General features: G+C 44.7%; 1 protein-coding gene across 25 annotated transcripts in view; it reads left to right on the forward strand.

Moving 5' to 3' along the window:
• The window catches only part of LOC121167446 (voltage-dependent L-type calcium channel subunit alpha-1C), a 206,167-nt gene that overhangs the window by 40,546 nt on the left and 149,810 nt on the right, over positions 1–15,811 (forward strand). For 19 of the 25 annotated variants that reach the window (XM_040996844.1, XM_040996845.1, XM_040996856.1 and 16 more), the window contains one exon: positions 11,824–11,927. In XM_040996844.1, the coding sequence (XP_040852778.1) occupies positions 11,824–11,927 (104 nt within the window). Of the gene's footprint in view, positions 1–11,414; positions 11,519–11,823; positions 11,928–15,811 lie in introns of all 25 variants that reach the window. The other 6 variants (XM_040996850.1, XM_040996858.1, XM_040996861.1 and 3 more) reach the window with 1 other exon arrangement.

A 15,811-nucleotide genomic window follows, 5' to 3' on the forward strand; every position in this document is an offset into this window, starting at 1 on the left:
AAGACAAGTAAAAATCCTTAGGGATAACAGGAAATGCTAGGCCTGGTCATCTAAAAAAAAATGCTGAATTGTGTAGCATTATTTAGGCAGGTTGTTGCACTTTTATTACTCACTCTTAATTTTCCCTTAACTTCTACTGTTAGCAAAACAATCTGCTGGTTATGTGAAGTGTATTTAGAAATATTACTTCCTGCTTGCCAGCCAATCAATAGTCTCTCTCCCTGTACTGTAAAGATGCCTTTGTATTATCCATCAGCCAGCAGGACTTTGCCAACCTTTGAGCTACTGAAGTGCCAGATCCATAGACAGTCTATTCCATAAGCAAATACACACTCCATATTTGAGCTGTCTCCAGTCTGGCAGAAGCAAGTCTATTATTTGTAAAACCTCCAGAAAATACATTCTTTGTAGTGTCTCCTGCTTCAGCCTGAGAAATCAGTGGCCAGAATCCAGTGTTGTTCTCCAGAAGGAGAGTGAATGAAGCTTGTTGCCAATCTTGAAAATGCCATCTCTCTCAGAGTTTTGCAAATAGTCAAATTTATTTGGCCATCATGCAAACAATCCAAGAGCTTGCTTAGGGAGAAGTGTCTACAAATGAAATCAGAAAAGAGTAAGATGGAAGAGAATGCCTTCCCATGGAGCAGAGCTGCCAGATAGAAGGGAGTCAACGCCAAGAGAGGTGTCGACTTCTTTCTGAGTTGGAAGGAAGAGTTTTGTAGCAGTGTAGAAGATGTGATGTTATCTTCTACATTTTCTCATAAGCATCATGTCTTGTTGATTCAGAATTGCCTTTTTTACAATGTCACGTTAGCGTTGACATGACAAAACTCAGTGTTGCATGTTATTCGTTCCTTTGTTTATGATGACTTCAACCTAAAAAAACCTAGATTGAATTTTCATCTTTGCGTGCAAGAGGTGTTCCTGGGATCTCAGGAGTCAGGCATTAATGAAATCCAGTTTAGTCTATGAAGCTCAGCTTAGGAGAGCAGATGAAATTCTAAACTGAATAAGTCTGGTGTGACTAGAGCTCGTGCTATGACAATGTTGATGCATTTTGATGCTTTCAGAAAACAAAGATCAGATCAGCTGCTCCTCAAACTATAACAAATTATTGGAGAACATTTTTCAGATGCATGTTCCATAAGGACTTGATTTGAATAATCTGTAGACATAGAGAGTTGACTCACTATACTTGAGTACATTTTATTTTATTTAACATAGCAGATCAGAGTCCCAAATGGCTCTAACTGGTGTTTCTGCCTTGGATGATCATGGCCAGCCAAGGACAGAGCCATCATTCTGCAAATAGGCAATCCCTGCTGCTGAGCCAGAGAATGTGTGATTGGATCGGACCATATTTCTACAGCATCAGATTGTGGGCAGGGTGGCACTGGGGGGTAGGTGGGTGGTGGGGAGGGGAGGGGAGAAATAGATAAAATTTACTTTGCTGATGGTCTTGATGTATTTTTGTGATCTTTTTTATAGCACCCTTCCATTCCCCCACAAGTCCTTTGATACCCTGCCAGCCAGATGTGGCCCAAAGAAACACTGTCAAAATGACAGCCAGAGTGGGGAATGGAAAGAAGCACACTACAGCAACTACCAATTTTCAGCAGCTGTGTTGTGCTTTCTCCTCTGGCATGTCTGTGTGTGTGCGCACACACACTCGGGTGTGCAATAGAGCTCAGACTGCACATGATAAAAAAAATTGTTTCAGATGAAGGAACAATCCCAGGCTCAGGGATCGTGCCTCTCTCTGATTTTTCCCAGCATCTTTTCATAGTGGCCAGCAAGTGCGTGTGTATGACATGCACATTTACCATACCTAAGACTGACAATGAGTCCCCTACTTGGTTATTCATGATAGAATCTTCTCCCAGAGAAACCCCTCCCAGCCCAGTGCGCCTGCCTTCAGACCTTTTCTTTAATTGCCTTGACCTTCTTCTGGCTCTTTCTTCTTCCTCCCTCCCTCCCACCCCTCTTTTTCTTTTCTTTTCAGCATTCATCATTCTAGTTTCTAGGCCCATATATCTAGCCACGTCTCTTATATCTTCATGTTTTTCTGCATCCATATTCTGCAAATATGGAACTTTCTAAGTAGAAAGATACCCAGATCTCCCTCCAGATCATCAAATGAGAAGTTCCTAAGTTAGGACCTTAGACTTTGCATTTTGAAAAAGCTCTCCAAATGATTCTGATTCTCAGGCTGGAGTTTGAAACCCCTAGAAGTGTAACCTACTGAATCCACCTGCTGCTGATATTTTGCCACTAGTTTGCACTTATCTAAGTGAAATTTCCACTGAGGCTAGAAAAATGAGAATTTTCCTTTGAATCCTGAAAGCATATCCAGGAGATTTAAGAAAGAGCAGTGATGAGCTTCAAATAACAATGAATGGGTTCATTCTCAAGCACCATACAGTTGAGTTGAAGTTTCTGAGGAAAAAGTAGGTCATTGAAACATAAAGAAAAATTGAATCCATCACTGAATATGTCCTAGGCTAGAAGGGACCAAAGAAGTCACTGTGGCAAGGGGTGGACACCTGCCTTCTATTGTGCACAATAGTGGCTTCCTTTCTCTTTCCCTGTGATAACTATCATTGCATTTTACTGTTAAGATTTGGAAGACTTGATAAGCTAAAAATAATGTTGGTCAAACAGTGCTAGAACATTGCCCTAGCTACAAACGCCATTGGTCATGCATGGAATCGAGACCCTAGTAAGGCGATCCCTTTTTGGCTTGTTTCTGGCATTTGCAGATGACAAAGAAAAAAGGGTGATACTGGTGACTTGGAAATTACATCAAAATTCAAATGTAGGAGTGATTTTCTTTGTAAATGACTTGTTCAGTGGAAGTCTCTCCATTTACTCTCAGAATTTCCAAGCCTCTAAAAGTATCGTGGGGAGAATGTGATTAGATAAAGAGCATTCACGCTCATGGGTGCTGAAAAACCCCAGAGGAAGAATCTAATGATTTGTAACAGTTCTTAGTTGTGTTTCCTCTTCCAGATGGATTTTTAAAATAAACTTTCTAATTGGAAAAGTAGAATGATGGGAGTGGGAATAGAGAGGAGAGAAGAGCTTTCATTCACTGGTCTTTCCCCAATGGCCACAATAGCTAGGGCTGAGCCAAGTTGAAGAGAGGAGCTCCATTCTGATCTGCTGGGGCTACCTTCCAAGGTGCTCTACAGGACGTTAAATCTAAAGCAGAGTAGTCAGGACTCCTGTGTGAATGTCAGGGTGTCAGTGGTGACTTAATCCACTAGACGTAATCCATAGACTCCCCCTCCCCTGCCCCCCGGCAGGTTTCTTTCCTTGCTTTAAACCAAGCATCCCTATCCCTCTGAACATAATTCAAGCCTACTTGTCCCATATAGTTCAATATGACTTCTTAACAATACAAAAATTACTGAATCAAGCTTTTCTGTGAGAACTATCTAGGGTGAGCTTGTAACACTGAGCTTTCTCCCTTCTACTTTGCAACCAGACCACACTTAAGGAGCATAAATAGGAGTCAAATAAATGAACTGTTCTGTGCTGACTTTGTGCCCAGCACTGGAAATAGCCTCATGCTCATGACTACTAAGTTGGGTCTGGAACACCAGAGATGGTGATGTGTGAGGATTGTGGGGCAGGGAGAGGATTGTCGGATGGGTAAGAGCAGGCATTATTCTAGAAGACATTGTTCATACCACTTTAAGGAATCTAGATACCTGAATAAGTCTCCATAAAAAGATTTCTGCTTACCAGTACACTTGTGGCCTAGGTACCCTGGGAATATTGCACACTGCACAGGCAGTCATCCTCTTCCTGACCCCACCCATTGCCTCCTTAATGGGTTTTTCCACAATTGCTTTTTGTACTGATTTTTCTTTACGTAAAATTTGAACTTAGAAAAGGTTAGAAAGAATGCTTAATGAGTAATAATGTGATGGGAAGAGGTTTTTAGAATCAAAAATCATCTGCCTGGATTTAGTCTTGACCAAATAACAAAAGATGTTGCGAACCAGTTGGAAGCTTTAATTTTGACCAAGTCAGTTCTTAGCTTTAGGCTTCATCTTGCCATCGCATATGCATATCTGGATATGCTAAAAAGAAACTTTTACTAAACACACTCATACACACACACACACACACACACACACAGTAATTTAGCTCTGGTCTTCATGCTGCTGGTAGATTCCTTGTTTAAAACAAAAGTGACTTGGATGTTTTACCCCATTTTTCTTCTTTCCACCCTATTTTCAAAGTACAACCTCCTTACACTACCAAAATAGAGAAACTACGTCTCTAAAGGGGGAAAAAAAAAAGGTCCTCATAGTCATTGGAAATAAGGAGCTTAGGGAACCTCAACATAGCAGCCCAGATCTTGCTAATCTCAGAGCAGAAAAAAGTCAGGCCCTACAGAGTACCGCCTTAACATCTAGTCAGCCCCAGAGTATTACCCTGCTTAGTGCACATGCCGCTTTAAAACGCATAATCCACTATCTCAACAGGAGAGGGTTATAGACACTTTAAGGAAGGAAAACTAGCATCTCTCAGAGCTATTATGTGCTCATTTGTTGAATTTTATCATTTCATCTGATACCACCTCACTGATATTAGATTAATGCTTATTACTCAATACTTCCATTTTAGAAACATTTACTCAGCCTTCCTGTATTTCCAGGACTGAGTGGGGCTAAGCACTACAGGACAGTGTGCTCCGTGACAGTGGAGATCTCTGTACAAAGGGTAGAGAGGTAGCGAGATTTGACCAGCCTTGAGCCTGGATCCTATGCTTGGAGAACAAGCTCTATTGCAGTGGTGGATGCTACATAAACCAATGATGAGGTTCTCTCTGTAAACCCAAGAAATTTTGCAATACAAAATTACCCCTGGTGTCTGAAAGGCTCCCAAGGTACAATGGCAGACATCATACCCATCTCCTTCCCTGTGGGGTACCCCTCTGGCTGTGGACTGTCCCCTACACACATTGGGGACCACCCTGCCTACAGATGTTAACCTCCCACATGGTGTCATTGCATTATGCCATCGGATTGCAGAGATTTTTTTTCTTACTACATGGAGGAGTTGTTTTCTACTACGTGGAGGGCTTGCTGTACCATTAGGAGTCTAATGTTTTTTTCCTCCATGTTAGCCAGGTTGTTCCTAGTGTTCGGAGGCACTCATGGATTTTAAGCACATGATAAGCAGACACTAGGAAAAAGGAGTCAGGTGCAATGGTCCTGCAATGATGCTCACTTAGTGATCCAACAGGTAGCCATTGCTTTGGACTGATGGCATTCATGGCAAAAGCAAAGCCTTTTATGTAGTGACTGGCCTTCTAAGCCACTGTTGCTTTTATGGGTCTACACCCTCTGAACTTTTGATGGCTAATGGCTTCTTTCTTGGTAAACTGTTTAGTCTTCTTGGCAAGAACCTTGTGGGAAAAGTTGCATACAGGTTGGGAATACCCTGGAATCAGCCAGGATCCAAGGTGGCCTTGAGAAGCCAGGGACAGGGATATTGGTCCTTCTATTTTTCTTCTGGGAAAAACATGGTGAAGTTGAAGATTCAAGTCTGAGGTTTTCTTTGAGAAATTAGACCCTAGCTTCAAGGAGATCTTTCTCACCTTTTGTATTCTACTCCTCTAGCTCTGTCCACAGCATTTGCAACAGAAAGGCCATGTGCCTCAGTCAAGTGGCCATCCTGTTAGTTCTTAGGGAGGCCCTGTTGGCTGCAGATGACGGATATCAAAGTGTTCATCTGTGTCCCTTTGTTAGGAAAGTCCCTGAGTTGATCTACCTTCTCAATACTGTAATGAAATGCCTGAGAGAAAAGATTTATTTAGCTCACAGTTTTGGGGGACAAAGGGAAAAAAAAGTAAAACGTGCTGGAGAAACTGCACCTGTGGGCTGAGTATCCTAACAGAGAGGAGGGGGAGGAGGTCAGGGAGTGATTGTACCTGCTGGAGAGAAGAGAGTTTAACCCTAAAATTGCTGGGCGGGAGGAGGGACTTCTGTAGAGGATGCTTGCAGCTGTGAAATGGCAAGTGGGTGGAAATGTAAACTGGACAAGGATGTCTAATCAGTCAATCTGGAATCCACGTGAGCAAGTCCATGACCTATGGAAAAATGAAAGCACTCCCTCCTCCAAATTTTAAGAGGAAATTGGGTCCTTTCCATTGGCCAGTAAGGATATTTTCAAAATCTGATTAGAGAAACTATTTTGTTAGATGACCCAGCAGTCTGACCTCTGATGAGAGTGTTGGTTGTCAAGGGCACAGCATGCACGTGCAGAGGGAACCAGAGAAAAGACTCAGGCCAGACTTAGGACTTTGTAACAACCATGCACAAAAATGCCCTTTTGAGAGCACCACCCCGTGGCCTCAGGACTTCAGTTAGGTCCTTCCTTCTAAGATGATAACTGGATTAAGTGTCTACCCTCTTAGCACCATTAAATTATGGCCTGGCAGTTTCAGTCCTATATGAATTTGGTAGCCAAAATTACATCCAAACCAAACCAATCACAATGCTTCCTTTGTTATAGACCTAAGAAATGTCTAGATGAAAGCGTTGAGAAGATATATCCCCTTTCTATCCCTGAATAAAGATGTCATCAATCTGGGTCATTTTTATATGACTTTTTTTCTTTCTTTTCATAATTCCAATTGATCTAACACTTTTTTAAAAAGTGTTTTATTTTATTTTTATTGGGAAGTCAGGTATATGGAGAAGGAGAGACAGAGGGAAGAGCTCCCATCTGTTGATTCACTTCCAAAGTGAATGCAATGGCTGGAGTTGAGCCAATTCAAAGTCAGGTGCCAGAAGCATCCTCCAGGTCTGTGACATGGGTGCAGGGTCCCAAAGCTTTGGGTCATCCTTGACTGCCTTCCCAAGCTTCAAGAGGAGAGCTGGATAGGAAGCAGGGGTGACAGGATTAGAACTAGCACCCATATGGGATCCCTGCATGTGCAAGGCAAGGACTTTAGCCAATAGCCTAATAGGACTGGGTCCTAATTCAGCAATCTTATCTATCACTCTAGGCATTGCCCTACTTCAGAGTCACCCTACATTGCATGTTCTCTGCCAGCCTTCCCCCAGATGTAGAGTCCCAAAGTAAGGAGAAGGAATCAATAGAGACAGAAAGGGGGCCTTTTATTCTACCAGACCCGGCAGACCACAGAGCCTCCTTCTGTAAGCTTCTACACATTGATCACCAGGAAGTAATGAAGTTCTTAGGATCAGTGGAAATTCAGTCATCTTTGATTTCTTCTTCTATCTTCCTTCCATTCACCTATCATTTACTATATATTTTTAAAAGATGCATTTATTTATCTGGAAGACAAAATGAGAGAGAAAGAGCTTTTTCATCCACTGGTTTGCTTCTCAATGGTCACAACAGCCAAGTGGCACAAAGACAGCAGCCAGGAACTCCATCTGGGTCTTCAACATGGGTATTAGGAACCCATGTAAGTAAACCACCGTCTACTGCCATTAGTAGGAAGCTAAATCATAAACAAAGCAGCCAGGTCTCAAACAAGCACTACAGTGTGGGACATCAGTGTCCCAAGTATTGCCTTAACCACTGCATCCCAGCCTGGTGTCTCATTCACCATCTTGAATTGAAGAGGACCAGCCCATGGGAAATGAGGAAGCCAAAGTAAAAATGCAGAACAACAGGGGAGGGTGGAGGCTGAGCACTTCCCTGCCCTGGCCCTGGCTATCTATGGAAGCATCACCTTGAGGACAGAAACACATCCACTTGAGGTCCCTAATGATGTATGAGGCTCAAGGAATTAGCTACAATGATCAGAGGCCAAGGGAATTTCTGAAATGCATTGGGATGTGTGTGAGACTTGCAGGATTGCACATTTGGAGTGAACCTGTTCCTAAAACTTGCAGCTGGTGAGGAAGAGCTCATTTCATGGAGGTTGGCTGAGGCTCTCCTGCTCACTTCTGCCCAGGCTCCAGAGGCAGCTGTAAGAGCACACTCCCTGCTCCTACCTCTCCTGTGGAGAGTGTCTGCACTCCAGGGATAAGCAAGGGGGAGCTACACTCCACCATGAATTCATTCATTCATTCGTTCATTCATTCATTCAATCATTCAGTTCTCTCTCTCTCTCTCTCTCTCTCTCTCTCTGTCTCTCTCTGTCACACACACACACACACACACACACACACATCTTTTGGATAAGTACAAAACAAGCAGGGCAATAATGAAAGCAGGTCAGGGACACGTGGTTCAGGCTTGGACTTCAGGAGTTGTTGCCCCATGGAGTTGGGTACAAAATGGTGCATTATGTTCTTTGTTTTCTAGTGAGAGATCCTAGTTCTCCTCAGGCCTTTGCACACCTCCCTATCACCATCCAGGGATAAAGAAATACTGATGTAGAGTAAAAGGAAGGGACTGCTTCTGGTCCTTTAAGCAGGGTTCCTTCTTAGAGAAGAAAAGCTGCAAGCAGACTCAAAAGATTTACATGGACTTGTGCCAGAGCAGCAATTCCCTGGCAGATGCCTGGCACCCAGGATACAGGGTAGCTTGTAGTCCTATTCAGCTAGCTGTAGCAAAGTCCAAACAATATACACACCTACATAGTAGGCACTCAGGACATGCTCCATGAACAAATGTGGACTCTGATATGTCTGCTGTCAAGGGTAACCAAAGAATGGCCTCCCAATCTATGTCACTGTGAGACTCACAGATCCTGCTGTTGTGTGGCCTCGTGGCCACTGGCCTCTGACTCACCATGCCTCCCTTTAGTCTCCTTTTGTTGTTCCTTCCACATCTTGCATTAATGCTGTTTTTGCTTTTCTTCTCCTGGTGACAAAGACTTTTATGGAAGTTCTCTCTACTGCTCTGGTTTCCTTTGCATGCTTGGTTCCTGCTGGCTGAAGGAAGGCTCCTAGCTTCCTGACTGGGAACGATATGACACATAAATACCCACCCTGCTTATCCTGACAGATGCTGTTTGGCTAAATATTTTAGTAATTCAACCACTGGGAAAATCCTCCACCCCACAGCCAGGAAGCGTTTATAGCTGTAGGCTCTATTTTTAACAACTGCCAGTTTCCCAGGAAGCCCTTATTCCCAGGATCACATGAACCCTGAACTTCCTGCCTGTGCCTTCAGCAGTTCCACTCTCTAGCCCTCTGACTTCCACGTCACCCAGCCCCACTCTCCTTTGGGCTCCTGTAACCCTGTAATCGTACAGTTGCATGTACTGCTTTGTAGTGTAGTTACCCTTCCGTGCACCTGTACTCCCTATTGGCAAGAGTGACTTTCCGCCTAGCACATTTCAAGCTCAGTCATTCATGTACTGAGTACCAGCCATGTGTCGGGTACTTTTCTTGGCACATGGGACTCACCAGGAGTTAAAATAGACCCAAACTGCTCATTCTAATGTAGCTAAATCCCAGCATATAAGACAAATAAGAAATAATAAATACAGTAGATAGGTGAGCTATCCAAAGCAATAGCTATGGGAAAAAAAAAAGACCAAAAATAGGTCTTGAATGAAACTATTTAATCAGCTCATGTTAACTTGAATTTAAACTGGTAAAGTAGGCATGAGAGAGGACACTTGAAAAGATGTAGAAAATGTAAATTTCAAAAAAATTGCCATGAATTTCAAATTATTTTGCCCCCAAATAAACTTATCTTTTAATGCCATTTTTCTATGCATGTTTTAAAGTCCTCTCACCTATTAGGAACACTTCCTCTGCTAGTTTAAACCAATTTTGACACAATATTTGCACTACATTGGGTGGCTTTCTCACACCAAGTGAGTATTCCTGGGTTCATAAAAGACATTGTGAGTTCAGTAGGCTGTTAGAACTTCTCGAATATTTATACTCAGAGCACACACAGCACCTGGGAGATGTGCCTCATCCCTCCCAGCTAAACGGGGCCTGAGATGCCACAAGGGCTTTATCATACTGGAAATTATATTCATTTGGGGTCTGAGAGGAACAAGTCACAGCACTGATCATCACATTTCAGCCCCCTAAAATGTGGAATGATGGAGACAGAGTTGTGAGCCACAGTGAGAGATGTGGGGCGCAGGGCCCAGCGATTTGTCATGCTCACCACTCTCCCCAGGGTTTGCGAGAGTGCTGGCTCACAGGGCCACACTCAGAGAACCACTGATACAGGTCATTCAGGAAGCTCATGCACCTTAGAGATTTGGGTTTCCATAAGGTAATTTCACAGGGACAAAGCTGGGGTTCACATTTACGAATCCCCTTTAAACAAGTTAACCTCAGGAGAAATAGGTTTGAGAAATTAAATCAGAATGGATTCCTTTTAGATAAGAACTGCTGCTCTGTGACTTTGTTGACGGCCACCTTGTAGCCAGGGGTGGGTTGGTACATGTCTAAGAATGGCTTCCCAGGGACAAAGACCACAAGAGGGCTGATCTGTATTACTTGACCACTTGTAGAGTGTAAATACATTCGCCATTGAGTAGATGTTCCAGTTTCTTCATCCATTTTTGCAGTAGGGGCAGAAGATGGAGCATGAGGAGGGAAGAAGGGGAAATTGCTGAGCTTATGGAACTGTATCATGAAAAATAAAAAAGGGAGAGAACAAACAACAAAGCAAATACATACATACATACATACATACATACATACTACTTCCATACTTCCATCCTGGCCAGTGTCCGATAATCGACATGGTCGGTAAAGGTCAAGTTGGAGAGTTGTGTGTCACCAGTTTCCATATCCCTAACAGGCGCTAGTGCTGTAAGTTTCTCCATTCGCCTATCAGTTACAGGCTCCCATCATCATCATCATCATCTAGGCTGTAAGTATAAGTGCAGGAACATAAACCAACTCGGTGCTTTTTTCCATCCTCTCACCTGCAGAACTTGTGAAATCCTGAACTTCAACCTCTAAATTCTGGTCCCAGTCAGGGTCTAAGTGGCAAGAACTAAGGAAGGCATCTTTTATCTCCATAGAATCCTCCAAGGCTTCCATTCTCCAGCTTGGTCTGCAAGGAGCTGAAGTGCTTCAGACACCAAGGTCAGAGAGCCTCAGGGTGCAGTAGATGTAATGGCCACATGAGCCAGCTGAGTTAAAACCATTCCATGCTGAGACAAATTCCATTTTTGTTTTCCTGAGGTGATCTCCCATCCACAAGCAAATAGAGAACACTAGAGACATTTTCTTTTCCAGGAAATACAACAGCGAGAGCCAGACAGGAGTCCCCTGGAGGCAGAGCCTACAAAACCCCTCTTATAGTCCAGACCTAGGTGGTGGAGAAGTAGGTTATAGATGAGGGTGAAAGTTACGGTGGATCAGATCCAGGGGGATCCAAAGTCAAGTGCAGCCCCACTATCTGCTCTAGATCTGTTATCACTCCTGTCCACCTGCCTCTTTGCTGCAACTCAAATCTGCTTTCTCTCTTTCCTACCTTTTCCTCCACTTTTCCAGATGCAGGACGCTATGGGCTATGAGCTACCCTGGGTGTATTTTGTCAGTCTGGTCATCTTTGGATCCTTTTTCGTTCTAAATCTGGTTCTCGGTGTGTTGAGCGGGTAAGCTGACCATTTCTATGTACCCCTTATGATGCAGCCGAGCAAGGTCCCAGGTTCCACTGTGTCCATGGCAAGGATCCTTAAACATGGGACTCTATCAGGCCCAAGACAACCCGTGCAAAAAGTCTCCATTCAAGTACAAGTTCTGACCCATTGGCTGGACAAGCTATTTGGCTTTTGATTTACACTTGGAGGATCCCTGGGTCCCAGCACTGCTTGGGGCAGTGCCTGGGGAGCCAGGGGCAGGCGCTTGGCCATGCTCGGTTGCTATGTGTGCCTGACTAACTATCATTCCGTTCTTCCAGGTCAATGATGCCGTAGGAAGGGACTGGCCCTGGATCTATTTTGTTACACTAATCATCATAGGGTCATTTTTTGTACTTAACTTGGTTCTCGGTGTTCTTAGCGGGTAAGCAGGACCAAGGAAAAAGGTCTTGATTTTTCCATTTATTTTTTATTTATTCTCTCTGCTCCTCTTCCTGGCTCTATTCTTTGTTCTGGGATGGTGAACTTGGGATAAGGGGTCACCTTGGGAGGCTTGGAGTGAAATGTCCTTGGCCTGGCTGGGAGGAGGGTCAAATATACAAGAAGGTTTGGGGACAGACAGAGGAGAGGAGCACAATGGCTTTGTCAAGAACTACTTTGTCCTACCGGCCTGCTGCCAATGTTTCCTGCTTGGTCCCAGCCCAAGATGGCTGTTCAAGACAGCAGCTTCTCTGCTACCTTTGTGACCATGGCTCCTTGAAGTCCTGCAGTAAGTCTTAAAAGGGAAGGCTTTGGCTGCAGGCATGTGCAGGACTAGACACAGACTCTGTGCCTCCCATGGACACAGCAGCCTTGTAACTAAGTGTTTGTCCTCTTAAACCCGTAAAGTGTATGGGAGGCTCACAGTCAAGATTTCAGATCAATTGTATTCAAAGGTGAACAGGCCAAGAGAAGATGATTTTTGGTTGAAAACAGAGATAAGCAGTTGCAGACTGGAACATCCCTTCAGTGCAGTTTAAATTCTAGCTGAACAATCACCCGGATGTTTCCTTTGCTCAACAGAATGTGAGCCTTTGCAGTTTAAATTCCGAGAGTAGAGGAACTGGAATGCATGTCTCTATAATTTCTGTGGTTGGCTCTGAGTTTGAAATGTTGGGCCTTATCCAGAGGACATGAAGAAGGGATGGAAGTAGCTTATGGATGCCGTCTTGAAGATGGCTACCATCTCGCCAGGGGGACACATGGGTGTTGCCCCAGCCCGCTATCTTCCTCACAATGCCGTAGCAGCCAGGCCAAGGCCTGACACCTAAATGCTCCTGGCACGCTGCTCATAGGTGACCCCTCTGCTGCCTTTGCTATGCTGGCACGGGCCTCAGGGACTTCTGCTCTGCTGGGCACAGATCACCTGCTGTGTATTCTTTCCTGGGTGTCTAGGCATAGTCATGCTGGGAGTAGTTCCAGTACAAGGACAAAGAGTGTGTTTTGTTTTCACTCTGTGCACAAACAGCAAAGGGAGACTGTTGCCTTGTGCAGTGGCCTAACATAATGCAGTTGGGGCCCGCCTTCAGAATGGAGAGGGGTTGGGGGAGAGAAAGGAAGCTGCTCCCTCTTCACTGCTTCCCACGGTGGGTGGGAGCTTGATAACATCCCTCCTTTTGCCAAGTGAGCCTTCACCTTCTCTCCTCCCCGGAGCCTAGAACCTTCCATCAGGGATGAGAAACAATGAGCAGGCTAGAATCAACTCCTGACTAGCTGCCTGGAGGGTTTCATTTTTGTATCCCAATGCAAGAAGAGGCTTTGTGTTTCTGTGTAAGCCATCATGAAGGGTTTTGATTTACATTGGAAAGGCGGATATACAGACCTTCCATCCGATGATTCACTCCCAAGTGAGCTACTATGCCGATCCGAAGCCAGGAGCCTCTTCGGGTCTTGCAGGTTCCCAAAGCTTTGGGCTGTCCTCGACTGAGGCCATGCATTAGAACTATGCTGCAAGGCGATGCTCATGAAGGGTTTTGAACAGAATCAACCTCGATCCCCCACTGGACACAGGGTTCGTTTACCCTAGAGATGCATCTGCTGGATGCTTGTGCTAGGTACCCTCCCTATTTTGAACTTTAGTTTCTTCGTCTGAAAAAACAAGATAATATTAAACCTTGAATGGTTGTGATGAGACAGTGAAGTCATTTATGGCAAAGGCCTAGCACAGTGCAGGGAGGCAGTAAATACTCATGGTGAGGCTAGCACTACAATGATTCTTTCCTATTTGGTATCTTTCATACTGGAATTATTGACCAGAATCATCAGATGTTAGAGCTCCTCTGTCCTCCTTACCTTTTAAAGGAGGTTCGAGGTGTTAAATGGTATGTATGCAGTCGCCCTGCTATAAAGGAGCAGAGGCAGCCCCAGAGCTGGCGCATGGCCTGGATCTCGTGTTCCCATCAGCAACCTTTAGCTGTAGAGTGAATGAGCTTTGATGTAACACCAACCAGAGTCCAACACCATTAAAAACCTGGTATTCCACTTCCTGCAAGTAGCAACCCCTTCCCCTGGAAATGGAAGCTGGGGATGAATGAGGAACAGCCCAGAGCTTCCTTAAGCAGAGCTGCTTCCCATAAGCCAGAGAAGTTAGCCTGCTGGTGAAAGCAGAGAAGGCAATGACGGCAGTTGCTGACTGTTGGAGAAAAATACATTTGGAAAGCCATGTCCTACGTTGACTCAGTCCAAGTGAGACAGAGTACCTAAAACCCCCTTGTCCCAAAGCTGGCACTCCCTAATACTCAGAGAGGATCACAAAGGCTGTGTGACCTCAGAACCCATGGATCTTGCGTCTAGACACTGGCCTCTCCTGGAGACCTGCCCAGCATCTGCTTCCTTACCCGTGCCCAAGCTACAGCCTGCGCTGTGCAGCTCCAGAATCCCTGAGGGAACATCTGCCAAAGCTTCCAGGGCCTCTGCCAGGCAAGAGGCATTTGTGGGCAAGCAGCTCCCCCTCCGGGTAAAGGAGGCCTCCTTTGCTGCCGGCTGCAACTGTAAATGGGTGGCCCAGCCCATGCTCAAACAGCAGCTGGACACAGACTCAGCTGACAGTATGGTGGCGGCCATTTCAAGTCAGCCAGGATCCCCACCCCTTGTTTCACTTACTTGTGGTCAACCTTAGTCCAAGAATATTAATGGAAAATTCCAGAAGTAAATTATTCAAAAGTTTTAAATAACCATTCTCAGGAGTATGATGAAATCTTACTTTGTCTCACTGAGTCCTGCCAGGGATATGACTCATCCCTTCATCCGGCATATCCTCTCTCTCCACCCCATCGCAGCCAAGAGATCACACACACCTGACTTACTACATTGTATTGCTAGCATGGTTAGCTTCTGTTTTTGATGGTTGCTATTAGTATGTCTGTGTCTAATGCATAAATTGCAGTTTTTCATAGATGTGAATAAGCACACAGTACATGATCAGTCCAGCTACTATGCAGTTTCAAGCATCCACTGGGAATCTTGGAATCTAGCCCCTATTGGTAAGGCAGACTACTGTCACGACCACCGCAAGAATGTGGTAAGCACCCAGTGGTTCACAAGTCATTCTTTCTGCTTGAGCCAACCCAACAAAAGTGTTCAGACTGGTCCTGAAGCTTCATGAAGTTTACCATCACCATGGAAGTAGTGTTGGTCATTACCTCATTAACATCCTTTGTTAAGTTCTGCGTTGGATGCAGGTAGGAATCCTGCTCAGGATGATTCTAAACAAGGTGGTATTCAGATCTGCACCTGACAGGAAATGAAAGTGATGTGTAGAAGATTCTAACTACTGAAATATGGTGGTTTCCAAATATGGTTGTTTCCAGAGTTGTTCTGGAGCAGTGGAACCCACAGCCTATCTCCCTAGTAAGCACGGCATACCCTCCCCAGACTCATTTAATTGGACAATCCCATGTTCTCATGGGAACTGAGGAGGTGAGGAGGGGAAGCTGAAGGAGGAAGGGTAAGGGGTAGGCAGGCAGCAGAAGCAACTTACATGCAAGCAAATGGAAATAGTGAGTGGGAACCTGAAGAGGCCCAGCAGAAAACTGCCAAGGCACCGCTAGCATGGCTGGTGGGGCAGGGGTTCTAGGGTGCAGTTCTCCATGGAGAGAGCAGAACTACTGAGTCCATGGCTATGCAGTCTTGGTGCCCTCTGGGGCTAGGGACAGAAGATGTGACACTTGACATTCTTCCATTAATATGATTTTATAATCCAGCACAGTCTCAGGAATCATGTCCTTCAGTAGCCTGGGAAATGATTAGTTGTGCTTGGTGCACTCATGA

This window comes from Ochotona curzoniae, unplaced genomic scaffold (genome assembly GCF_017591425.1).
Source record: "Ochotona curzoniae isolate NIBS_2020 unplaced genomic scaffold, NIBS_Ocur_1.0 patch371, whole genome shotgun sequence".
Taxonomy (NCBI): Eukaryota; Metazoa; Chordata; class Mammalia; order Lagomorpha; family Ochotonidae; genus Ochotona; species Ochotona curzoniae.